The sequence below is a fragment of the Rhea americana genome, unplaced genomic scaffold (genome assembly GCF_003343005.1).
Source record: "Rhea americana isolate MKP2758 unplaced genomic scaffold, rheAme1 scaffold_21, whole genome shotgun sequence".
Classification (NCBI taxonomy): Eukaryota; Metazoa; Chordata; class Aves; order Rheiformes; family Rheidae; genus Rhea; species Rhea americana.
The window spans coordinates 5,367,496-5,393,355 of NW_028186258.1; the positions used below are offsets into that span (position 1 = coordinate 5,367,496).

Below are 25,860 nucleotides of genomic sequence, written 5' to 3' on the forward strand. Positions count from 1 at the left end.
AAAAAAAAAAAAAAAAAAAGAAAAGAAAAGTTGGAGATCTAGCTTCAGAAAACTGTATACTCATAATTCCAGCAAGTCCAGCACTTTCATTGACTCTTCAAAGAAGCAGGACCTCTGGTTCAGGTACAGATTGAGACAGAAAGCGTTTTATTCTCCCTCCTGTCTCTTAAGTGAGAAATGAGACTTTTGCTGTTTTGCATAGGCACAAAGTACCAGGAGAGCCATTAGCAACAACTCAGACTACAATGAGGTATATTGTATTCACATACCAAGAAGATATTGGCAACAGCATCCAAGATAACTAGCACAGTTTTGCTGTCTTTAGCCRAGAGGAGATTCAGTAGAGGTTCGACAACACCCGCCTGAACAAGATAGACAATCTGGTCAATTGTTCCTCCGCTTGTGTAGTTAGTCACAGCCCACACAGCTTCCTTTTGAGACTTGAAATCTCCCTGTGAAGGTAAGAACAGGGTATTTGAACAGAGACAGTAATGGTAATGGCAAAACTCAATATAGCAGACAGTTTTTGTTTACCTTCCGCAGAATACCAATGAGATAAGGAACAAGGCCATGATCTACAACTCGCTGAATCTGGTCCTGACGTCCAGCAGTGATGTTGGACATTGTCCATGCTGCTTCTTTCTGAATGTTGTTTTTATGATGAGAAAGCAGACTTGGAAAAACACTTAATGCTCCTGAATCAATAACAATCTGTGTCTGCTCATCAGTACCAGTGACAATATTTCCTATGGCTCTTAATGAAGGAGTCTGAAATAAATAGGAGAGTAGTGTTTAGAGAACAGTGTCATCTAAGTCATATTTGCACAGAACACTGCTTCTTTGCTCTAGCCTTCCCAGTTAACAGCATGTTTTTTCCACCAAAAAGCTTTAAAGGCCAGGAAGTAAGCATTACCCACATAYGCATTAAACATGTGAATAATGCGTACCTTCTGAGGACAATCTGCAAACAGCTGTCAGCTTTAGAGCTTAAGAAATCAGTTTCTTAAACACTAAGATAATTATACAATAATTACATTATACCTCGCACAGCCCCCATATCTAAACACTACAGCTGGAAATCCAAACTCTAGAACTAGAGTTAAGAGACAGACTTTAAAGAATGTCTACTATTGTGCTGGCCTGTGTGTTAAATTCATTGATTATGCAAAGAAGTTTGACAGTCATTAAGAGCAACAGACTATGCCCCAGCTGGGGCAGTTGTCTTCAAGAAAGAAGCTTTTTTTTTTTTTTTCTTTTTTTAATCTATGCAAAACCTGGAGCAACCATCACATTCCTGTATGAAAAGAACTATTCAGTTATACAGACACTAGTCTAACTTAAGTTTAATTTATTATTTGGGTCAAGTAACAGCAGCCTGCATGCCTGCTTGCTTACCACTATCGGCAGTTCACTACATCCCAGGAGTTTCACAAGTTGTGGTACAAGCCCTGTTTTCACCACAACTTCTATTCTGTCATTAGAACCATCTGTTAAGTAGGAGAGTGCCCAGCACGTGTCTGCTAACACCTCATGATCATCATGGTGCAAGAGTCGAACCAGGGTTGGAAGAATCTGCTCAATAGCTTCTATGGGTGGTGCAGGGTTCTTATTACGACACAGGTTTGAGAGGGTCCAGGTAACATTGCGTAAATATCCAGACTGCAAGAGTTGAAGTAGATGGTTAGTAACTACTTGGTTACTTTAGCTTTTTGCTCAGTTATTACTGAGCATGTTTGTGATTATATTCATATTGCACACTTACAGCCAAAGAAGAGAGATCAGGAACAGCTAGTAGAGTCAGCAATGGCTCAATTGCACCAAATTTAATAACCAGATCTCTATAGGTAGAGCCATCCCCTAGGAAAAAAAAACAAACAAACAAAGTAAACCCACATATTACAAACCGTTCTTGACGAATGTATGCACAGGAAGTCATTTCATGTCAGATCAAGAGAGCCACCACTGTTGAAAAAAGGCTAGATAAGAACAGACGCAAAGAAATAAAAGGACGAAAGGACTACTGCCATGTTTAAGTCATACGACAACTATGACAACTGGTCTCTAACCAGACTAGTGAGCTTTATTTAATTTATATTGGAAAAGAGAGRTAACCAGTGTATATTTCTATATAGCTTTTAGAATGTGTTATAGCCATTGGTTGGATAATGGGAGTTCTACATTCTAATGCAGCAGAATTTCAGAACATTCTTTATTGAATTATTTTACCACTTTAAGWTATATTTAAGTTTAAAGCTTATCTTTAGATGTTTTAAGAAATAAAAAAGTGCTTTTTGTTTAATTGGGGTTATTTTCTCCAGAGACTCACTATCACATTACACTGTGAAGCACAGCCCCCTTAAAAAAAAAAATTACACTCCAGCAAATGCAATATAGTAGCTATACTGACTAGTGTGCTCCCCTCCCCTTTCTCCAAAGGGGAGACAGGATTCAACACTGTTAGATCAAGTGGTCCTGGAAGGTGCATGTGAAACACTAGTACACCAATATTTTCAAAGTAGCTGTTCCTTATAAGCAAGGAATATTAGTCAAACATACCAGTGAGTCATCTGCTTCCTTCCYTTCCCCTTCTAGTCAAACAGCAGGGCAGAACTCAGTTCTTAGATCACAAAAAGACAATTAAGGTATGAGAAGAGCCCTGTATTGTAGCATGGCCATGTAGCTGCATTAAGACTAAAYCGAGCTGCTGCTAAGAGAGCAATGTAATAAAATACATAGGTTGTCAGTTGTTGTGASAAATTATATCAGATACCACATCCAAAGATAAAGCATTGTCCATAGCATAACTGTACACCGTAGAGCATGTTTATGCTTGCAAAGTATTAGGGCAGGAGGTCCCAGAGAGCCCAGCATACTACACATGACATCAATGTTTTCCTATTTCAGTTAACAGAATAGGTCAGAAATGAAGTTGTGCAGCATATTGACATACCTGCAATGTTTCCTAAAGCCCACACAGCCTGTTCACTGATGTGAGTATGTGGAGAGGCCAGCAGTGAAATAAAGGCTGGAATAGCCCCACCATCTACTACTGCCTTTGTTTGTTCTGATGTGCCAGACGCAATGTTGGTAAGCGCCCAAGCAGATTCAAACTGAATAGGACTACAGTCTGCTCTGCCCAAGAAGGAGACAAACTTTGGAATTAAACCAGCTCGAATTATACTATCTATGGGGGGCTGCTTCTCTCTTGAGAGGAGTTTCCTAAAGAGAAAGACAAACAGGAAGCATTATTTTCACCTGCAGAGATATGCACAACAGATTCCATCAAGAGACTCATTTGAAAAACAAAAGTGACTTCAAGACATTCAGAGAAGGCAAAGCAACAAGATGTGAGGAGGAAACTCAGCCAAACTACAGACAAGCTCRACACTAGCACTTGAAACCTCTTATTAACATTGCTTCTGGCATGTCTTCACTTAGAGGTTCTGTTCAGCTTCTGAAATATACTATGACTCTTGTAGGTCTGCTTTATTTGAACTACAAGAGGTTTTTCCAGCAGACAGTAGGGTAATGACTGCCAGAAGCAACACTGCAGCAACATACAGGCTTTCCAGAGGAGAATTACAATTCAGCAYACTTCTAACTCCAGTCACTTGCCTGTGTACTTTATTTCAAGGCAGATCACTACAATCAAATATCATAGATGTGGACACAAGATAATGATTCCCTTTTATCAGAATAAGGTATATTATTCTACAACTCTGAGAAGGACTATTGTTTATTTTGCCACCTCAAAACCATCTGAAATCAATTACTACTTCCTGCTGAATTGTTCAGGCTCCTTGAATATCCATAGCCCACAGTTTTGTCAAAACTATGCATAAGACCAAAAGCTTACCAAAACATTGCATTTAAGTTTGATTCAGGCATTTATTGAAATACAGTTTAATAAGGAGAGCCATAGTTGCTGTCATGTGCAGGTCAGTAACTGGGTAAGGTAAAAAGAATAGCGAATTCCAAGTTTCCGCTTAAGTGAATCAGTTCCCTTTAAACGCCTTACCTGGCAGCTTGAGTAGCCTGTAGCTGAAGCTCTGTGTTATTACTATTAACTCCTTTGACTATTTCTTCAACTGACCAGTGTGCTGAAACCTGTACAAGGAAGAGTTACATTTAGACTTCGTTGGAAGAGACAGGTGGTTTTATAACCAGAGGCCCTCTATACAATACCACAAAAAGACTGCCACTTAACAAAACAATCAGTTGTTTGGAGAGAGAGGGAGAGAGAGAGAGAGGGAGGGAGAAAGAACAACCCCCCACCCATCCTCTTTGCAGTCTCCAAACCCTCATCAGCTATAGCTTTAGCTACATTATTTTAACTGCTGAAAGCATTTTTGATGTTCTTCACACCAATAATACATTAGGCTTGAACAAAACTGCCTAAAGTACCTTTTAAGAGGCGATATTTGCAAGGAAAAAAATAAGTATTGCAAGCATTTACAGACATCTTGAGGAAGGATCTACAATATGGGCCACTGGAGTTGGGGTCCTACTTACTTGATTATTCCTGTTTTCCTGAAGGGGGGAAGTAGCATCATCTGGTAAAGTGCTAACATTTCTTCTTTTAAGCATCTGGTCATCTTTCTTAGCCTTTCTCAGCTCTACGTTGACTTCAATACGCCGCCTTCTCATTTCCTGGAGAATATACATTCATCAGTTCACAGCTTTTACAAGTACAAAGCACATTTAGAGAGACAATGGCAACCCAGAATATTCATTGCATCAAAATACTCACTGTGGTATCTTTTCCCTTGTTCTTGAATCTGTTCAAGCGAGCTGCTGCATTAGTATTCTCATTAGTAGACATCTTGTTTATTAGTCAGGCTTCAAGAGAAGATAAAAGAAACTAATCTGAAAACAGAGCATAGGATAAACCCCTAAGAGTTTACTCCACAAAGGTTTAAAGTTCACAACTTAGACCAGTATTTAGAAACAGAAGACACCTGTCTGTATTAGATGAATTCTTCTGAATTAAGGAAAGACAATGGTAATATAACAGTTGTTTTTTCAAAAGCCAACAGTTATCACAGCAACAGCATTATGGCAAAAGCAGTAGACGCACATGTCCTCTTAGACACTCCAGTCTACAAACATTATCAGAGTCTTTGTTTCTAGGAATAAGACAGGCCTTCTTCCCTACAGACAGCATATATACRCATTTTAAATACTATTTTGAGCATTTGACTATTCAAGCCTATGCCACATAGGCAAGCCCCCCTCCTCCAATCTCTGATTAGAATAGCCCCAAGAAGGCCCCTACAAGTAGCCTTGCCGTGCCCTTGGGGTTAGCAACATGCAGTAGCAGCTGCGTAGGTAACGAGGCCGACCTTTGCCTTGGCCGGCCCCGAGGTAACCCGCTGCAGGAGGGCTGGCTTCGCTTCAGCCACAGCACGCAGCCCGCTGCAGGAAGCACCGACCCTGTCAGCCTCCCTCCGCGCAGCTGTGCGCACCGCGGAGCCCCAGAAGGAGGGGGCTACCCTATCGCCGACGGAGCCTCTCCGAGAGACTAGCGCACCCTCCTCCCCGCTCCACACCGCCGCCGCGGACTCAGCGCCCCAGCCGCCCTGCTGCCACAGCGCCGCTCCGAGCCTGCGAACACGCTGCCACTACCCTAGGCCGCTCCAGGCGGGATTTAAATTTCCCGCGCCCTCGCCCTGCTATTGGCCAGTTCGAGCCATAGCAAGGTTCTGATTGGCCAATTTGAAATCCGGCTCGTCTCGCGATGAAGAGGAGCGACTCTGCGCCGTGCTCCCGGAAGGGCGGGCCAGGCGTCACGTGCTCAAGGAGCCGCCCCCGCCCCAACACTACAACTCCCAGAATTCAAAGYGACCCCGGCGGCCCTAGAACCTCGGGGAGACTGCGGCGCTCGGGCCTCGGCGCCCGGAGGAAGGCGACGCGTGGCATGATGGGACTTGTAGTTTCCTATGCGTGGCTGGGGCGGGGGTTGTGGCACACCTGGCTGGCGCTACAGCAGGGAACTTTCCACTCTCGAAACGCTCAGGCTGAGAGGTTAGCAGCAGTAATACTCCAGTTCCTCATATACGGCCTAATTTCTACATTATTAACCTCCGGTCGTTTAAGGCTTCTCGTAAGACTCCCCCTGTTGTCTTTTACTTCAGCGAGTTAAACTGGACCCCCTGGAACTACCAGGCAAAGCAACTCTTGCAGAAGGGGATGTGAAGCTGCAATTTAAAGCACTTCAAAAGGAAGTGTTACAGATCAAAATTAAATAATACCTTGTACCATTTCTAGAAAAATTAACAGATTTGGTGCTTCAGATGGGTTTGGGCTATTTACAAGAGATAGATTACTAAATCAAAACATCCTGTTTTAGTAGAGGTGCATTTCAAACCATAAAACCTGAGTGGAAAAGCATGATCCTGCCAGCAACTCAAGCACATTTCTACACATAATGTACAATTCAAGATAGAGAAGTGTCAGAGATGCATACTGATGCAACTTCTGTTGATTAAACCATTACTTTTTTTTATACTGATCTGTAGATGAATATAGTAGTTAACAAAGACATAGGCAGCGCAGGAGTAATTATCAGTGATTGTGTCTTACTGTTCTGACCCTTGTAAAATAAAACCATCACAAAAACATACTTAAGCAAAGGTAAGGAAGTCAATAGAGGAGAAAGCAGGTCAGATGAAGATGCTGAAAAGGAGTAGTTTAGCACATGGAAAAGAGCAAGTCAAAAGGGGCACTGAGGTAAAGCACCTGATATGCAGAAGGATCGGAGACCTGGCACGATGGAAGTCCACTGGCTTGCTGGGCAGTGTAACCGCATGCAGGAACTGAAAAGCCTCTGCAAGGACTGGTGTCCCAGAGCAAGGRCAGGACTGTCAGTGATTCGGAAGCTTGCGGCAGCTCTGTGCCGGACACTGGAGACCAGTGAGGTGAACATGCCATGGAGCGGGAGGGAGGATACTGCAGCTTGAAAGGCTGTTGTAAAACAGAGAGTAACAGAAGGCTGGAGAAAGGCTGGACAGCCGTATGAGCTAGCATGAGGCAGAGATGGGGTGGAAGGCCCCACGGTGGATATGCTAGGGCAGAGGTGATACGGACAGCACAGTGCATCCAGGAGAGGGGAGAAGGGGCCACAAGGGGAARAGAACCTGTGAGAGGAGAAAGGTGATGGTGGATGTAGCTGATGCCAGAGCAGCACCAGAGCCAGCAGGGAAGGGACTGTAGTGCCAAGCTTAATGCCAGAAGGCCCGTGAAGAGGTTAAAAAGAAAGAAAATGGGGAAAAGGGGGGTTGTGTCGAGTAGCGGAACGCCTGAGGGAGGGACGAGCGTACGGCAAACGACGGCGCCCGCCTGCGCGCGGGAGGCACTAACGGTCGTCGCGCGTGACAAGCCTAAAGCGCCCGCGAGGGGGCAGGGTCCGCGGCGCCACCCCGCCCCCTGAAGCGTCGCCGTGACGTCAGAGGGGCGGGGCCTTGGGGCTCGCCGGCCAGGCCTGCGCCGTGCACAACGCAGGGAAGGCGGAGYCGGAGGGGGGCGTGGCCAGAGAGGTGGCAAATATGGGCATGTGGGCGGGGCCTCCTCGTCACGAGTGGGACCGACGTGCACGATGGGGGGGCGGAGCCAGCGCGAGCCGGGCGGGGCGGTTAGAGCRCGCCGCTCGCCGTTTTCGCTGGGTGACCCAGTGGCCTAATGGATAAGGCATCAGCCTCCGGAGCTGGGGATTGTGGGTTCGAGTCCCATCTGGGTCGTACCGCAASACGTTTTGTGGCGCACCGGTAAAATTCCGCGCGGAGGCTTCCGGGGTTGCAGCGCCCGGCGCTGTGAACGCTTTTAGCCGGGGTTGGAGGCTGGGGGACGCGGCCGCCCCGGGTCACGCGTGGACCAGGAGGAGCGTGGGGGCCCTCGGGGCAGGTGACAGGGAGCAGAGCCCTGCTAAAAGCCACCAAAACGCACTTTCGGTCCCCAGCGCTGAGCACCTGGGCTCTAGCTACAGCTGCTCCTGCCGCCAAAGTCGCTTCTTCAGTAGCAGCGGCCCTTTCGCCGTCGTTCCCTATTTTTCTAAGCCCCACTCTTAAAAGCTGTTTCCCCCCCCCGGAGCTCCTTGACACTAAAAACACCGCCGTAGTCCTTTTAAGTCCAAGCAACGGTTTCTTGGAGAAACTCGGTAAGTAGATGCAATCGTACATCAGCCAGGGGTGAATTACGCTAATCTCAGCAGAAAACTCTTCGGAGCTCGGGGCTGCCGGACTCCCGAGCGTCCCTCCCAGCCGTGATCTGCGGCAGCGAGGCGGTTTCACGCTGGCGGCTTCTCCCCTGCTCATCGCTCCCTCAGCCTAAGGCACAGCAAKAGGAGTAGCTTAGTTTTAATTTCTGTTTTCATAGTGGGATGCCTTCTGAATTAAAACATTTAAAATAATAGAAGAAAAGGGATTAATACATGCTACAGCAGCAACATGACTCCGAGTTAACGTGTGTTAAAACTTACATGCATTTTGCATACTGGCCTTTTTCCTACATCCTCACCTATAGCTGCTTGAAATAAAGCCCTGTACTTTTTTTAAACTGCATAATTAAGATAGCACAAAACAAACGAGCAGAAGAAATATAGCAGTGCTTAAACCAAGCAGGAGCTGTACCACATCACGCAGGCGTTACACTCCAGCAGATGGATTTTCTGTGCGCAGAGTCGATGGCAGGAGCCAGGATACAGCACTTCCACGGCGCTTCCAGGCGTGCACAAGTTTACTGACTTTCACGACATCCACCGTGAGCTAGTAAGGCAGACTGCCACAGTGGAGATCTTGTCTAGTAATAAGGTCACCCATTTCAGCCGAGAGCGTAAGAATAAGCCTACTTAATGCAATAAGCCAAATCAGGGTTGCCTTGAAGTGTGAAAATCTGCATGTTAGCAAAGGCAGATTTAAAACTAAAGCTATAGCTGGGGTCAGCAGAGCTTGCCCTTGGACTGTGTAGTAACTACTGTATTTTTCAGGCTGAAAAGGAACACTGGAAAAGGTTCCTTAAACTAGAGGATGTTAACAGACGCATAAGCRGAGCTAGCCAGAAATATCTAACTGCATATCAACGTATTGCACGTTCTTACAGATGCTGACTTGCAGATGCGACGCATGTTCTGGAATCTGTACGCCGCATTTTAACRCGGTTCCCTGCATCCAGTAAAAGCCTAGTTGCTCTGTATGATTTTTCTCTGGAAAATACGCTGAGAAATATTTTCCCCTCCTTCCCCCCGCAAAGAAATCTGTTGCTAGAAACGTTTGTCCAGAGCAGGGCTTTGTGCGGGTCCCCGTTCAGTCACAGAAACGCAGGTGGCCGCAGCGCGTACGTGCGCGCGGAGGGGACGAGGGGCGGCTGCAGGCAGGGGGAGGCTTGCAGGGACGGCCGCAGCTTGGTCCTGCTCCAGTGGGTTGTCCAGCGAGTGATTCCCGTTTCCCCTAAGGCTGCCTCTCATTAGCATGGATCGGGGGGAAGGGCATAAAAGGCTCCAGTTCATTTTGAGGCTGARAAAACTTTTACTTCAGCATGACAACCAAAGCGTTTTGGCTCTTCTGCTTTCTCATTAGATCATCTTGCAGCTCAGTGGCCGGTAAGTTKATTAACGTTAAAAGCGGGGCAGGGGCAGATTTGCTTTTGGTAGCAGGGGAGGCTGAACACGTTACTCTAATTCTTGCCCTGGAAGCCCTACTTAGCTGTAGCCTTTGCAGCAAGCGGTGGCAGTGGTCACATAAGGGCTCAAGAACGAAAGATTTCAGCGTGCTCAGGGAACGGGGACATAAATCGCAAGACTTGATTTGTCCGTGTTTGAGAGAAGTGAGGGCACCTGCCAGAAGCCGGCAGTCAGCTGGTGCCGCAGACCCTGCCAGCCACCAGCCAGCAAGCGAAGCTYGACTTGCCTGTGCATGTGGGATTTTTGTACGGGACCTTTTCCTTTTAGTCTCCTTCCTGTCACCTGTAGAGTGCAGATTTCTACTTGATTTCAGCATGCCCTGGGCTGTCGTGGGCAGCTGCAGCAGTCTGTACAGTCTCACTGTACAGAAATAAAAGATAGATCCAGTCCATATGGAAGATCAGCTCCTGGAGCTGATTATGCTGCAGTTGTATTTTCTTAGGCTGCAAGAGCTAGACAGGAATATACTGGGGCAGAGGAATGAGCTTCAAGGTCCTGAATGGAGTGAGTAGAGAAAATTAACTATTTCTCATTACAGACCAAAACTGAGAAAGCATGGAAGTAAAAACTTAGAACTTTTCTAAAACCAAGTCCAGAACACCTGTTCAGAGTTCACAGCTTCATATTGAAACATCTCCAAAACAYCCTTGCCTCTTGCTTTCTCTAGCTTGGACTTCCTCCACCCCTTTCTTCATGGACATTCTTTTGACTTTACATGTGTCCAGCCTGAGTATCAGRGAATCTTTCCCATGACAGCAGCTGGTGAGAGCGAAGGGGGAAAAATGGCAAGGTCAGCAGTTGAGAGTCAGTTATGGGAGATAAACCAGGACGTTGTTCATCTGGGTATGCTAAATATCTCTTTTCACATAAGGAGTCAGGATCAGCCTCCTACACTATGCTAACCACAAGCAGTGAACACCCAGACAGCGGCTGTGTGTGGGTGAACTGTTTTAAAATAGTCTGTGCTGGCTAACCGAAGTCCTTACAATAGAGAATTGCAATAAAGGGGAAATGAACTGCAAGAGGAAATTTCTCTCTTCCCAGGCTAAGTGGAAAGTCATTTTGCTTTGAGAGCTTCAAAGGATCAAGGTGAAGGCAGGAAAGAAGGTCCAGCTTGCATGAAAAGTGTAATTAAGYCTTTGCATTTTTCACTAGAGTCCCAGTCTCTTCTTGTCTTTATCAAATGCTCGTCCTCCTACTTACTAAGAAAAGCCTTCAATAATTGACACTCAGCAGCAATCGCCTAGCTACAGATTATGTCTTCTTGGACTCCCATACAACTCTAGTGCAAAAGACAGCAATCCAAAACTCCAGATAAAAATCTTCAGTAATGTTCAAAGCCCATAGCCACTGTAAAGTCCAGATGACACTGTCAATAAGGCATCCCATGGATGGGAAAACCAAATAGTTCTCTTGTCATGGTCTTTTAAACAAGCATCCCAAATGGCAATATGAACCTTGTTTCCTCAGACATTCCCTGGAGATTCAAGCTTTTGAGAAAAGGATTTGTTTATAAATCATGTTTTTAATTTGCAACAATAATAAAGTAAAAATGCAAATCTCCTGTGTTTTGCTCACAGCTGCATTCTCTGTTCTGGGCTTCCATGCCTGATTATAAAGAAGCAAAGAGCTCTACTTCATTTCATTCTGTTGAACTGTTTATCAGCTATACTGTCATACAACTGAAGACCTGACTTAYGGTGTAGAGCCTCAGATCTGCCAGGCACTTCCCAGACACATATGAAGTAAAAAAACCAAAACCCAAAAAAAAAAAATCCCCAAACCCCAAACCTCCCAAAACAAAACTAATTTGCTGTCTTTTTTAATTTGTACATAGGATTCCTGCCCTATGCTGGGAAACCCATTCAGACTCTCAAAGATGCTTACAGTTCAGCTGACTCCACACCTGGCCAAGTCAAACTCCCAGCCTGGGGCACCAGCAGCACTGGGGAGAATCACACTGAACACTGGCTTCTGTCCCACATGAATACGCAGTGGCCAAAACCGCCCGAAATCCTCTCCCTCGCACCAGACAAAAAGAAACACCCCAAGTCTTCTCTAGAAAACAATACAGGGCTGAGGAAGCACCTCAGGCAGTACGGAGGGGGCTTGACTCTGGAGAACCCTACGGAGGGGCCCTCTCTTACCTCTCTGGACTTCAAGCACGCAAACAGAAAGCATACGGACAGGCGGCTGGCAGAGGCTGCTAACAGCGTGTCGGCTCATTTCCATCACGCAGGATCTTCCTACGAAAAGATCAGATCCTTAGCAGAGGCACATCCTTTCCCAGAGCCTGGAGCAGCAGAGTCAGATGATCCCAACCTGCTGCATTCCTTCAACCGACCAGGCAAGACAAACCCCTATAAGTACATCRATCCCTTAAAGATCACCAAACCCTCCTGGGTCACCAACCGCCAGTCACCCAGCTTGCTGTATCACTTCAGTGCGCTAAAGAAAGGTAAGACTGCTCTGGCAAGAGACATCGGGGACTTCCCAAAGGTTGGCTGGCTTCATTTGGGTCCACGTGCTGTTACAGATGCCGATAAGGAGGAGGCATGTCTGAGCGAGTGCAGGAAAGAGAGAGACGAAGTGGAGGCCTACTGCACAAGTGAATTTGGTAAGCTGCTCTCCTCTAYGGGTCATGCCAGGCAGGGGCCCTCTTTGTCCATGTATTACTGACATTTCACTTCTGCTTTCAAGATACTGTTTAATTATGTTAGAGGGAYTCATCACGCCTCTTTATATACGCACTAAGACGGATAGGACTGAGCCTTACATTATCCTTTCCCTACCTTGGTCTAGTATTGCTCTTTTTCTGTGTTTCCTCTACTCTCCACTCCTGGGGGGAAGAGGATCTGGAAGACAATGTTCCAGCTGCTGATTGATAGAACTGGTAAGACCAACTGTTTTAGATATTCTAAGGTTAAGCTTTATAGCTGTTATTACTTACCTCCTACTATTTAGAATGACTTGGTGTTTCTGGGGCTACAATTTAAAATGAAACTTAAGTGGTGGCCCAAAACAACATACTTTCTGTAGGAAGGTTTCTGGAAGTTCCTCAGCATTCAGTGTCTTTAGTCCTTCTGCAGTTGATGTAACTAAAGATAGTAGAAAGTAGTCTGGCATTTTTACACTGAATGTTTAAGAGCAAGAATTGTCTGACTGAAGAAATCTTTCCCTACAATTATGAACTTGTGAAATAGATACCAACTTTTTCTCACAGTATTTTAAGAGATAAGCAAAATACATGTGTAGTGGTAACAGATGTTTCCATTTGCAGAGTATAAACACATTACGAGACATCTGTTTTCTCTAAGTAGAGAAATCAGGAAGTGCTTTCTACAAATGCAATACTTTTTTTTTCCCCCCCTCCTCTCTCCGCAATCTCATGCATGCCTGTCAATTGTAGGCCTTGTATCAACTTGACCTTTATGTATTTCAGACTTTAACAAATAGCTGTCTTGCCCATCTCTTAACCGAAGACGACAGGTATGTTTTCCCCGTATGACTCAGACTAAAAAATCCACCAGTCTGAGCAACAAATCAGCCAAGGCTCCATTGCAGTGATCCAAGATGACGATTCATTTCTCTACATTCGTAGTACAGATTAAAGATTAAATGGCAAAGTAAAAATTCCAAAATTAAAACATCACAGTGGAGTCTGAAGCTAACCTAAGTGAAATATTTCAGCTTTGAATGAAAAGGTTGCACATCAAGCRGCAAGGGCACTGAACAGACCATGTTGTACTGTCAGTCACTTAATGCTCTGCAGCCTATTTCTGGGTTTGACAARTGCTGAGTTAACCAGAGGCATCAGAAAACTGTAGTCATGTTACATAGGTAAAGCAAAGAGAACTTTAACTTCCAAAACTGGCATTGTGCCTGCTTTGCTGAATGAGAACTTCTTTGATGACAGACATTGCTAAAAACCTCAGTAGTTTCTTTTGAAACATTTATAAACTTCATAAAAAATACATCAGACCTGTAAAGTACAATAGTAACTCAGCCAATACTAAGGTGAGGACCTCATCACGTGTGATTACTGGAGGCAAGATCTACTTTCAAGATTGCCTATTACCAGGCCAATTAAATTTATGCTGACATTTACTTTACAAAACTTTAAATGAGAGTCTTCGTAAGTACCCTGAGTTGCCACCAAGATACATAAACCTGACACCTTTCTTTCTTTGTTGTTTCCTTAAAACAGCAGTGAACGGAATTGTTTATAACGTGGAAAGACTGGGGAATGGAGTCCAGTTGATTACTCTTTTGGTAAACAGCGATGGATTATACAAGATGAGTCGCCTGTATATTACTCCTGACGGTTTCTTCTTCCGGGTTCACATTCTAGTTGTGGATACTTTAAACTGCAGTAAACCATGCCCAGACTTTAAACTTGGTAAACAAACCCAGCTCAATCCATTCCACTATTCCTCCTGAGTGCAGTGCCACCTTTAGTTTGCCCTAATCTAACAGGCTTATCTTAGGTTCTCATAATATTTTGAAAAAATTACATTTACTGTTAAACTAGAGGAACTGGGGGAAAACAAAAACAAAAACCAACACTCCTCCAAACCTGCAGGAGACACTCAACTGTATGAAGAAATCACGCAGCACTGTAGTCTTTTCTTCATCCAGTTCCAGAATGAYTGCAAGAATTTTCACAATTGCTTAAAAAAAACGTAAGCAGGAGCTTAAACCCATGTCTTTGGGAGCAGTATTGTTTTCTTTATGAATGAAAATTTGTTCTTTAATACCATTTTTTTCCCCCCAAAGCTTCCAGTCGCAGTATACCACAGTAAATCATTATTTCAATGCAAGTACTACCCCAAAATCGCACTAAAGTTCAGGGTGCCACTGTGCTAAGCCACGTGGTGAGTATCTGTTTCTGTAGGGTATAACTTCATATCCATTCATAAATCTGCTGCCATTAAAACACGTGAGCTGTAGGGAATCAATCAATGCTTTCTCCACAGCCCAGCGCGTGCGTTTGTTTTGCAGGCAGTAGATACATCGTGATGGGTCAGATCTACCACAAGAGACGACAGATCCCGGCAAGCCTGCTGCAGTTCCTGCAAGGGCGCCTGAGGCCAGGGGATGGATTGCTAAGGAGTAGCAGCAGCTACGTGAAAAGATTCAACAGGAAGAGAAATCGCAAAGTGCAAGGGGCTCACACTAAATGTGGATAAGGCTGCGGTAACCTCCTTTTAGGACACAAGCAGTGGTAGAATTCAGCCACCAGAATAAACCTGGTTTAGCAACAGCAAGAGGTAGCTCTGCTTACACCTGACACCATGACAGGCAATTATTTTTGTGCTTTAGCAGACTCCGAATGTTCTTGACTAGGTACCTATATATTGTGAAATACAGCACAAAAAGCGTAAAGAACATGAACTGATCATGAATTTTCTCCAGCTGTTTTCAGAACCACAGGCTACTATCGCCTCCTCCACTATAATGTATTCCTAATAACCTGTAGTCATTATAAAGTGAAATTCTGGAGGCATTYTTCTAGGTTCACAAAAAGTAACTGAACTTTGGAAGCCTTAACCCTGAAAAGTGTTAGATAACACCATAGCTTTACCTAGAGAATGTCAACTGCACCTTCACACAATTCTGCTTAAAGCACTCTATGCATTTACTTCAAAGGAACCATTCCTATTGATTTGGTTTCCTCAAACATATCYGCAGTTCTGATAAAACTTGCACCATTTTTCAAGTGGAGCTGGAYTTTCATATAAAGCACACAAAATAGCTATGCAATTACTCAAGTATATGAATTCACTAACTGAAAGCAAGTCAAGTAACTGCATAACATAAATGCCCAATTAGGCTTACAAGTAACTGCATAAATTGATGCCAAGGAATGCAAAATAAGCATGCAATTGCATGGCCATTTTGCATGCCTGGTTACACTGTTAGTGCCTTAAACTTCAGTTCTAGAACTGTGTACTGAATGTAATTTTACTGTGAGAAATATTATAAAGTTTGTACTTGCACATCAGTAAAGTTACTTTTAAGATACAATCTTTACTTTCGTAAAGTATTCTTAATGTGGTGGGAATACAAGATGTTAATTATACGAAACCTCTGCAAGAGGATTTTACTATTTACTATTTCGAGAGTCAGTATTTTTCACAAGTAAGTCTTTGAAAGAAACTAACAAAGCACTAATTGGTTTTKGGGTTAACTGTTTCCTGGGTTCCAAAAAATTCAGAAAGATAATCTGATTATTAAACAGAGGCATCTACATGTTTGAAGAGTCAGCTACTATTTTAAGATATGGTTCAGACAGTGGTGCAGAAAAATAACTGCTTAATATTGCTAGTAAGAAAAAGCAGTAGCTCAGAGTACACGCAGGGAAATGCCCATAACGAGTATCAGCCTTTTGAACCAGGAGAATCTTTACAGCAATGACACCTCACAACTGTTTTATATAGAATTACACTGCAAATGTTCTGGGAATAGTTTGAGGAAAAGATTTTTTTTTTTTTTTTTTTAAAGGGGAAGCTGCAGTCTTAGGTTAAAAAAGATCTCCCCTGTCCCGCTTCCATCAAATGACATTATGATATGACCTGGAACAGGAAGCAGTGGCTCCTATATGCATCTTGTTTTGATGCAAAGGTGATTCTGACACCAACTTTATTTCTCATGAGTCTGCAGCTGAAAAGCTACAGTGGTGGATACACAAAAAAACATTTTAAGAAATTTTGTATGCAATGTATTTCTTGATAATGAAATACAGGAGATAAAATACCAACAGCAAACATCATCAATTCCTGAAACCATACCAGTTTTAAACCAGTACTTATTTACACTTTAGGACCCAGAAGACTTTTACTTCAAGACAGAAACTTACTGGCAGCTTGTGTCTATCTGAAAAAATATATATATATATACAAAGAAGAGTTTGCATGGAGCACAGCATATACTGATGAAATTTTCCTGAGAGACTTTATTAAGGGGGCTTTTGCTTTGGCAAAATGACTATTCCTGGCAGCAAATCAAAGCACTGGAGCAGACTGAGACAAAGGAAGGAAGGAGGAAGGGCTACACACGTATCTCCAGTTTCTTTGTTTGTATTTCCAACTGAAGACCAGGGACTAACCAGCAAGTCCCACAGTCATCCTTTTGTCCAGAACAGCAATTAAACACTTCCCCCTGACATTACAGTGATCTAGAACAAGCAAACTGTACAGAAATAACATCCATGGCTGTATCTCATTTTGACTGTCTCTCAGAAAAAGATAATAGTATACGAGTGCTAARCACATCAAAAGCCCAAATCAAACACCCATAACTGACAATCAACATGTCTCCACCACTACCTCCAATTTAGCTACTACTTCAGAAACCAGCCTGACRAACGATAGAGTCTTTCCCTTCCTGCACTACGTCTTCCACTGCACTGTTAAAACACTCCCACAGTATTAACCACATTGAAAAAGAAGACAGCACTTGCATGTAAGARTTATGAGATATCTAAATTACCATAAGTGATTTTTTCTTCCCCAGCAGGACAAGCACAAATATTCTGCAACGAGTAAAGAGAAATATACAGAAATAGAAATACTATCTTGCTGGCTTTCCAGAAGTTTACTCAAGGCTTTTAGGTAAGCTCTCATGTTGACAGCTTTAAATCTCTATTAACTGTTGTATGAAGGACACCAAGAATAATTGCCTCAAATTTGTCTGATGAGACAAATTAGAAAAAACCCAAAGCTGGTTTAGCTCACAGCATCAAAGTTATAATGTATCACCATTTTGAAAAGAACACCATAATAATTCATAAAATCATTAAGAGAAAGATGACTGAACAACACAGGAGGTCACAAATCTTAAGAACTCATCATGCTTTTTGGAGATGGGTAATTAATTAATTTTACAGGAGTGATTTTTCAGTACCACCACGTGAAACTATGTAACACCATCACTAATAAAGCTAGAAAAATGCCTTTACATACTTTATAGCAATTGAAAACACTAAAAATGGCTCTTAGCAAGATGAAATTGTATGTATGGGTTACTTCCCTATTCAAAATAATTCAGAGGCAATTATACATAACCTGGCAATGCCAAGATGTTAACATTACCAAATGTTTCATTAGAAACACCACCAAATCAATGTCAAACACATTACTTTATTTGTCTAAGGATGATGTGTCCTATAAAGTACAAAAAAGTACTCTTCAGTTTGCCACAATTTGTTAAAAACATAGCAATCTATTGCCTACATGTAGGAAAGTTTTAAATGATGTCATATATATATATTTATATATGAACAAACAGTACAGAAATACTGTGAAGTTGTGATGAGCTGCAGGATATGTTGAAATGCCATTAGAAGTTGAGATTTTTCCCTTTTCCATTAAAAAAAATCACAATGCATACAATATGCAGCATTTTTTTAAACGTCAAAGGACAACATAACCTAAATGAAATTACTCTTCTTTAATTTTTAAGAAGCATAAATGGATTATTTTCACATTGAACAATTATTTAGTTTTTCACATATAGGTTAAATGACAACATTTGCATGTACAAAAAAAAAAAAGGGCTTTATTAGATAAAATTATCSCAGAAGAACCAGTACACCTGAGCCTGTAAGTGTAAGAAAATGTGGTCAGTAGCAACATCTTTTTAAGAAACTAACAGAAAAAGGTTCTTGCATAGCAAGGTGCGAGTTTAAACCCAAAAGGAGCTTATCTATAAATCAGATAAATTCCAGATCACTGTAAAACAAAACTTAATTGTGAATTAGTGCAAAAGCTAGTCAAATGGTTGAAGAGCTGCGTAAACCACAGCTGATTAACTGTAGACAGTGAATGCGACAGTCATTCATATATGTAATGTGAAAGCAACAGATCAGAAAGAAAAAGCAAAATTATCTGCAAATTGCATCATCCACTGATTTCAATTTATCCCTCCTGCTAGCACTCCTCATACAGCAAATGAGGCCATCTAGAGCACCTTCCAGGGATAAAATTATACTTGGTACTCTACATTCCTAGAGTACTTTGCAAAATATCACCTAATTCAGCAGTGGGCAATGACACTTCACAGAATACTCGCTACTATGTTATCTGTTACAGTAATTTTGGCACCACTGTAGAAATTTTATAAAGGGATAACAACTGCTTAAAAAAAGAAAAGTAGTAAATACTACCTTTGGAGCAAAATAAAGCGAGATCTCCCTGGCCAGGTCCCTCCCTTATTACTTGAATTATCTATACTTCTGAACAAATCCCCCAAAGTTATAAGCATATTAGCGCACACTCAAAGACACCTACATGTGTGGGGAGAACAATTATCTCCATTTATTTTGTTTCATATACATCCATATTTTGAATTTTAATACAAAAGAAAAAAATTAGAATCTGACAAATGTTTACAAACAAGATACCTTCAAATAGATTTTACTCATTTCAGTCTGGTGCAGAGTAAATGACAAATTGTACTGTTATATTCAAGGCAACAGAGTCTGTAGTCCGTGACCACTTAGCCCAACTTTTATGCAAGCTTAATTGTTTTTATCTACCATGAATGATAAACTCATTGTTGATTCCCAGTTCTGTGTGTGTGCACATGTGTACATAGCAGCTCCTTTCATAGAAAGAAAAGACATCTAGAGGTCTTGTACTTTTACCTACAGGAATCATGTTAAGATACAGAATGGATTACATGTAACCGGGGCTGGATTTTATAAGAAAAAATAATTAGCTGACAAATGAGGGCAGCAATAAAAAAGCGTCTTTTTTGCAACAATAAATAAATACAAAGTTTTCTGTGTGGACTTTAAACCAGCTTCTTCACTGAAGAACAGACGTGGCATTTCCATGGAGTTAAACTTGACCCCATTTACTGTATCTTTTTTTTCTTGCTCTTTCTCTCTCTCCTTCAAAAAACAAAGTTTTCCTGCTTCTGCCACAATAGTACAACAATTTGATCTTGACAAGAAAGTGGTGCTGCTGATTTTTATTTCTTTGTCCTTTGGACAAAATAAGCCAAGAATATAATTTGACTGTTGTGACCAATAAAAACGCAGTTTACATCAAGTCTTGTCAGGATAACCTGACTAAAAACATCTGGCTTCTTAATTAAAAATTTTCAGACAACCAGATTCTTGCTCGTGTGTTAGGTTAACACGCTGAACTCTAAGAAGCTGTAGACTGCAGTTTGTTGTTATGGGACCTGCAGAATACAGAAGAAAGTCAAGAATTAAGCACCCTTAATTTTTGAGAACACAGTTGCTGCAAGGTGTTGCCAAGGGTAAATCACTGTGAGGGAATTAGTGCCAGGTTGCTTCCATTTGTTTTGCTTTTTCCCTTTCAGAAAAAAAGAAAACTCAAAATTAAGCATCTCTGAACTTTACACACATTTTTAACTGCAGTATACAAAAATGTCACTACCTGTAAAATGCAGTGTGTCACTGGAATATTCAAAAATGCCTGAAATCAGTTTTATTCTCAAATTTACATAACAGTAGTCCATCAAAAGGCAGGCATAAAGACAATTTATGAGTGTGAGTATTTATAATAAGGTTTACTGAAATTTATTCAAGTCGTCTTTGGATTAACTTAATATAAAAAACTGAACAGGCATATTAAAATCACATTTTTGTTAATCAGAGTTCAGCAAAACTCCTTTTTGACATTCACAGTTTTATTAATGACTGAAAATGAACCAATAAAATACACTGTTTCCAAGATTTTCATTTTTTTTCATACAGTATTCCAGGAACGGGACAATTCTGTTAATACATTTGTATTTACCAGCACGACTGCTGATAACAAAAAAAACCCAAAACACCCCAACATTTACTGTTCAGACAAATTATCTGGATTTTTAGGGCAGTTTAATGTCATCAAACTGTACAATAAAAGAAAGTGACCCCAACATCCAGTTCTGATTCCAGTTAAAAAGTTCAGACTAAAGATATCACAATCTGCAAGAAAAGAAAGAACACGGATGGTATAAATGAAAAACAATAACACATACGATGCAGCAATGAAATTAGTGTGCAAGCAGTGAATGCTGGACAACCAGCTAAAGAAGATGACAGAAACATGAAAACTACCTGGAAAAAAAAAATCACTACTACAGTATTAAGTTAGGGAGAAAAATGCCAAATTAATTCATTCGCTCTCATCTCTTCTTGTCAATCCTCCTCTCACTGCACAAAGAATAGTACACCGCTCCCACAGCAATAAAGTGAAGCCATCTATTTAGTTAATTATAAATGGATTTAATCCTGCATTAATCTAGACTAGCAGTCTGTTTTGACTGTTACAGTAAAATGGACAACCGTCCATATATGACTACTGTACATATACAGATCTGAGCAATGCTGAAAGGCATTCAACATTTGTAATTCAGCTACAATTGGCTTATATTAAAATTTAGCAACAATATAGGAGCAATCTGTATACTCCATTAGAGTTTTGAGTAAGCTTTTAGTTTCAGGAACAAATGCCATATTATAATTTGACAACAGCAGTACAGCTCCCATGTATGCACTACTAGACAGAATTGGAAAGCACGAGATTGAAATAGCACTAGAGTTGCATGTTATTTTTCAGGAATTTGTATTTTAGGGAAATATTCTACATAAGCCTTTCTACAGAAAAACAGCATTAAAAATTATTTTTAAATAGTCAAATATGAATTGTGTTCATCTTTTCACATCCTACTTTAAAGCCTACTTATTCCTTCCCTTTCACATACAGTGAGATATGAAAAGGCAATTTTCAAGTATATGAGGAGGTAGTAAAAATTAAGAAGTATTTTATTTTTTGTTACTGGATTATAAGCTTCATGGAAGGATTGTCTCTTTCCGGGATCRGAAAAGGATTTTGTGTACAATAGAAATTATCAAGATTGAGAACACCACAGCATTCTCTTGATCAGGAATTATTCTTATTTTGTTTAGCTTTGCTGCAGCAATGACTTAAAATTCTACTCAACTTTTCTTCAGTAATGTTACTGTCCAAAGTCATGCCTAACAACTTATTTTGAAGAAACACAACCTTAACAAAATCCTGTTTAATCCTTAAATTTAACTGAAGCTAGTGGGTAGGTATTATAGAACAGACTGAGGGGAGGAAAAAAAAATAAAAAGAAAAAAAAAAGAAAAGAAAAAAAATTTGTCCAGGCAAATGCATGCAGAAGCAGATACCTCTGTATTAATGCAAGGCAGGCTTACAAAAAGCATTAAGGAGATTTTAGGGGGACAACAGAACAGGTATGACCAGGAGTATTTTTGCTTACCTGCTTGCCTTAAATCCTTTTAGTTTCTGTACAAAGAATGATTCAAGAACTTCTGCACATTGGTAGAAAGGAGAGTCACTTGGATTGTAGTAGCGACAGTTATCAAAAATTTTGGTCATATCTGCCACAAATTCCGTGACCTTTTTGTAGTAACGTTTCAGTATTCTTTCTTCCATGGTGGCAAGGTCTTCAAACAAACCAAGAATTATTAAATTGAGACATTTTCATGTTCAGATTCAGTTTTCATATTCAGAGTTCACATTATCAGAATGCTAGAAACAAGGCCGAGGGAGGTTAGACGCATTTGCTGGAATGTATGTTACACCATGCTGTAACAGAGTGGCATGAGTAACCTTCCTTCTAACAGATCCTTTAGTTACACGTGACCTACTCATGCATAACTAAAACACAAATAGCAAAAGTGGCTTTGAAAAAACTGAGTTCTTGTGGAAGCTATTTACTTCTTCCAAAGAAATTAAGGGGGGGGGGGTAAAAAACGTCTAAGTAATCTTCATTTTGTTACTTGTACTTTGTTTTCTTTACAGCCCTCATCTAGCTAATGGCTATATATATGTACATGATTTTTAGTCTGTCTAATCCTTCTGGTTATTTTTCATTTGAATTCATGATTTGTCTTGAATGAATTATCAGTTTCCATGGGGATATACACATTACCACATGGCATATACAGATTTCAAGCGCAGGATCATGCAAAATGCCAATGTTCTCATTCTTACTGACTAGACAGATTAAAGAAACAGGAATGGTGAATTAAGCAGTAATGGTGCTATTTTCATGCAAATGTAAATTCAGTAGAGGGGGAGGAATGGGACTTGCCAACTATAAATATAGCTGTCTAAGTGTATAGAGGCACTTTCAGCTGGAAAAAAAAAAAAGAACGTCCTACCTTTGGGAAAATGCCTTTAAAAWGCTTATTTTGAATTGCCACTAGTGACAAAACGCATGAAGACAAGCATAGCTTGGCCTAAATTACCTAGTGACAACAAGTATATTTTCCTGCTACTTAATTCTGAAAGTACTAAATACACTTTCATTAATTTATTATATGTTTAATTACATAATCATTTCAGCTTTCTTTATAAGCTTTAAACACACAGCAAAAAGGACAGTTAATTAACATGCATTAGATATTCATGCTGTAAGTGTTTCCCTAAGCAAATTAATCATCAACATATACACCTGAAAAGAACCATTTTCAGATACTGGCCATGACCAATTATGGAACAGGAGTTGTTTAGCAGTTTCAGAATGGCACAATCCAAAACTTTGGAAGAGAAAAGGACAACATTTCTAAATGAAATTTAATTTTCAGGTGGAAAACTACAATTTTGCCTAGAGATCAGATTTAACTTTCCTATTTCTAAGGTTAGTAAGAAATAGGTGGGAAAACTCAAACAGCACACTAGCTCTCATTTCAACACAAAGAGGTACTGGTTCAATAATTAGAGGGAAGGGAACAGCRTTAGTAACCTTGTTTCTTGCAGCAAGTAGATTTTTCAGTGCTGTCACATTCAAGTGCTATGCTACCTTATATCTAGCTTACTGGTGAGAACAAATGAATAAAACATTAAAACCTCTCCTCTTCCAGTTTCCCTCCATATAAAGAGCATTTAAACCAATTCCTGTTTATATAGCTTTAAAGGCAAATTAAAAATTTACAAATACAAAATGGCAATCTGATCAAATAATTTTAATCAGATCAAATCAGATGAATCATTTTAAATCTTTAAATCATTTTAAACTTCATCTTAAATTGCATGTCACTTCAGCTGCATTAGAGTTTGAGGAGCGTTAAGAGTACAGACTTCACACTTTGAAGAAACTGATACACAGAAAACCAGAAAATACAGGCAAAGCCTAGTGTAACAAAATCATCCTCTTGAAATAACTTTATAAAACTGTTTTAAGAGAATTCAGTCCTACTGCTTCACCAAATTTCATATTTCACACATTAGACAGACTGTATCCAGGGTTAAGGAGTTAGCCAACAAGTAGATAAGTTACTTCTACCCTGAACGTCTAAATATATCAATGGGAAACCACATTGTCTTGGTTCACTTAACTACAAAATGTGTATCCTGAAAAATGTATTTTTAAGATCCCCAGACGGAAATGGTTATCAGGTAATGAATTAGAAATTCATATGACTAGAAATTCAGATCCACTCACTCATGCCATCACCCATAAACACTTACCCATTGGTTCTTTAATAACACCATAATAATCTGGTGCATCATTCGGATCTACTGGTTCCAAGAATGGCCATGCCATCTTGTGAGCCTGTTAAGACAAGAAGATATAATTACACACACACACACACACAGAGAGAGTGAGGGGGGGGGTGCAGCAGTTTGTTACACATTTTCATTATAATTTTGTCTGCAGGGATCTAGAGTTGAATTTGAAGAAGTGTAGTGTCACCTGCAGAGGTAACTAGTTATCATCATTACTGTATCAAGTTTGAAAGTTCAATTTGGGATGGTGAGTAGTTTGATGCCATGATAGAAAACAACATGAAATTCAGAGGTAATGGGATACTGTACTAAGGCTGCATAAAGAATTATGTGACAAATTCACTGGAAGAGGCTGCGGCTTCACACCTAGAAATTGGACAGAGTTTTCAATTTCAAATACTCTAAAATAAATTTATCTTCAAAACAATTTACATCAAATATAGGACAATGCAAAATATTTCTCTTAGACTTCTGTTACCACATAGTTTTTAATCATCAGAATTTTAATTACTGAATTCTTTACAGATGTAGTAGAAAAGGCGCTTTTGGGAGTGATGTATAAACCAGAAATAACAGACCATGCAATTTAATTCTTCTCATCAGTATGCCATCATCTCCATGCTGATGACTTTCTGTGAGAATACTGTATTAAAAAACGTTTAATAACTGTGAAGTAGGAGTACAGAAACTTCAACCAGAAACCATATAAAAGTAATCTGAAAAAGAGAAGTTTGCACCTTCTACACCATGTACAGTTTCACTACCACTCTGTCTTTTGGTACTCTGAGTAAACATGCTTCCTTAGAAGCCATCCACTGAAGGGAAATTGTTGAGTTTCACTAACTCAGAAGCAGTGATCTTCTAATTATCACAAAWGTTATTCTGTAAAATAAAGCTAATTGAGTTTGCAGCTGACATACTGGCATTTCTYACAAAAAATAAAAACAAAAAAACCTTGCTGTTTCTTTTTCAAAAGGTCTCCAACAGCTGGGAGATAGATCAAGACTTACTCCTCAAGATTCACTAGATAAGCTTTTCCACAATGCTTGTTCTCACCTGTAAGGAACGTAGTACTCTTCTTAAACCTTCATAATCTTTATCAGTTAGTGGACTGAGTACAGTCATGGCATCTTCTGTGGACTGACATTGTGGACACACATATTCATCAATGAGATCTGCCTCACTTTGTAAAATGCCAACACAGCGCCCATGATACCAGTTCTGACATCGGTCACAGCCAATGTAAAATCTGCAAGATCCGAAAAAAAGTTGTTAGTGACTTGATCTATTTAATTAACATTTATATTTTAAAACATAAATCTGCAATCCCCTGCACATGAGCAGATACTTTGCATGATTAGGTACAACAGTGTAGCATGTGACATTTCAGACTGACAAATGCTTATTAAACTACTCAACTGCTTTTGCGTTCACAAACACACTAAATTACCAGACAATTTCATTTCAAAGTTAGTTACTAAATTTTATACTAGAGACACTTTCAAGCAATCAGGGTTTCAAAAAATCATTAATATCTTTAGAACTGAAAGGAACAGTGTAACAGCAGAACTCTCACCCAACCAGGATTCCAAAACAATTCAAGCTGCATTTTGTGCAAACTGGACTACAACCTAGGGCTCCCATTGTGCCCCCTCTGCATAAACA

The 25,860-nt window shown here is 40.7% G+C and overlaps 3 protein-coding genes and 1 non-coding gene across 23 annotated transcripts in view; 2 read left to right on the top strand and 2 right to left on the bottom strand.

Annotated features, from left to right (window-relative positions):
* Nucleotides 1-5,632, bottom strand: part of KPNA2 (karyopherin subunit alpha 2) — a 6,487-nt gene extending 855 nt beyond the window's left edge. The window contains exons 1-9 of one of the 7 annotated variants that reach the window (XM_085304689.1): nucleotides 5,531-5,632; nucleotides 4,751-4,839; nucleotides 4,513-4,650; nucleotides 4,019-4,107; nucleotides 2,951-3,219; nucleotides 1,763-1,857; nucleotides 1,396-1,659; nucleotides 535-768; nucleotides 270-452 (exon numbers count right to left, since the gene is read on the bottom strand). In XM_085304689.1, the coding sequence (XP_085160815.1) occupies nucleotides 270-452; nucleotides 535-768; nucleotides 1,396-1,659; nucleotides 1,763-1,857; nucleotides 2,951-3,219; nucleotides 4,019-4,107; nucleotides 4,513-4,650; nucleotides 4,751-4,822 (1,344 nt within the window). In that variant the 5' untranslated portion in view covers nucleotides 4,823-4,839; nucleotides 5,531-5,632. The other 6 variants (XM_085304685.1, XM_085304688.1, XM_085304684.1 and 3 more) reach the window with 6 other exon arrangements.
* Nucleotides 5,633-7,663: 2,031 nt separating this feature from the next.
* Nucleotides 7,664-7,736, top strand: TRNAR-CCG (transfer RNA arginine (anticodon CCG)). The gene has a single exon. It is a non-coding gene; the product is annotated as a tRNA-Arg (tRNA).
* Nucleotides 7,737-9,294: 1,558 nt separating this feature from the next.
* Nucleotides 9,295-15,700, top strand: CUNH17orf58 (chromosome unknown C17orf58 homolog). Its single transcript, XM_085304692.1, has 5 exons — nucleotides 9,295-9,592; nucleotides 11,511-12,131; nucleotides 12,210-12,290; nucleotides 13,881-14,072; nucleotides 14,675-15,700. The coding sequence occupies exons 1-5, from the start codon at nucleotides 9,529-9,531 to the stop codon at nucleotides 14,860-14,862; spliced, it is 1,146 nt and encodes a 381-aa protein (XP_085160818.1). The 5' UTR covers nucleotides 9,295-9,528; the 3' UTR covers nucleotides 14,863-15,700.
* A 3,264-nt stretch (nucleotides 15,701-18,964) lies between these two features.
* The window catches only part of BPTF (bromodomain PHD finger transcription factor), a 59,865-nt gene continuing 52,969 nt past the window's right edge, over nucleotides 18,965-25,860 (bottom strand). For 13 of the 14 annotated variants that reach the window (XM_085304703.1, XM_085304698.1, XM_085304696.1 and 10 more), the window contains 4 exons: nucleotides 25,252-25,444; nucleotides 24,157-24,241; nucleotides 21,941-22,127; nucleotides 18,965-19,864 (listed from right to left, as the gene is read on the bottom strand). In XM_085304703.1, the coding sequence (XP_085160829.1) occupies nucleotides 19,828-19,864; nucleotides 21,941-22,127; nucleotides 24,157-24,241; nucleotides 25,252-25,444 (502 nt within the window). In that variant the 3' untranslated portion in view covers nucleotides 18,965-19,827. Of the gene's footprint in view, nucleotides 20,619-21,940; nucleotides 22,128-24,156; nucleotides 24,242-25,251; nucleotides 25,445-25,860 lie in introns of all 14 variants that reach the window. The other variant, XM_085304697.1, reaches the window with a different exon arrangement.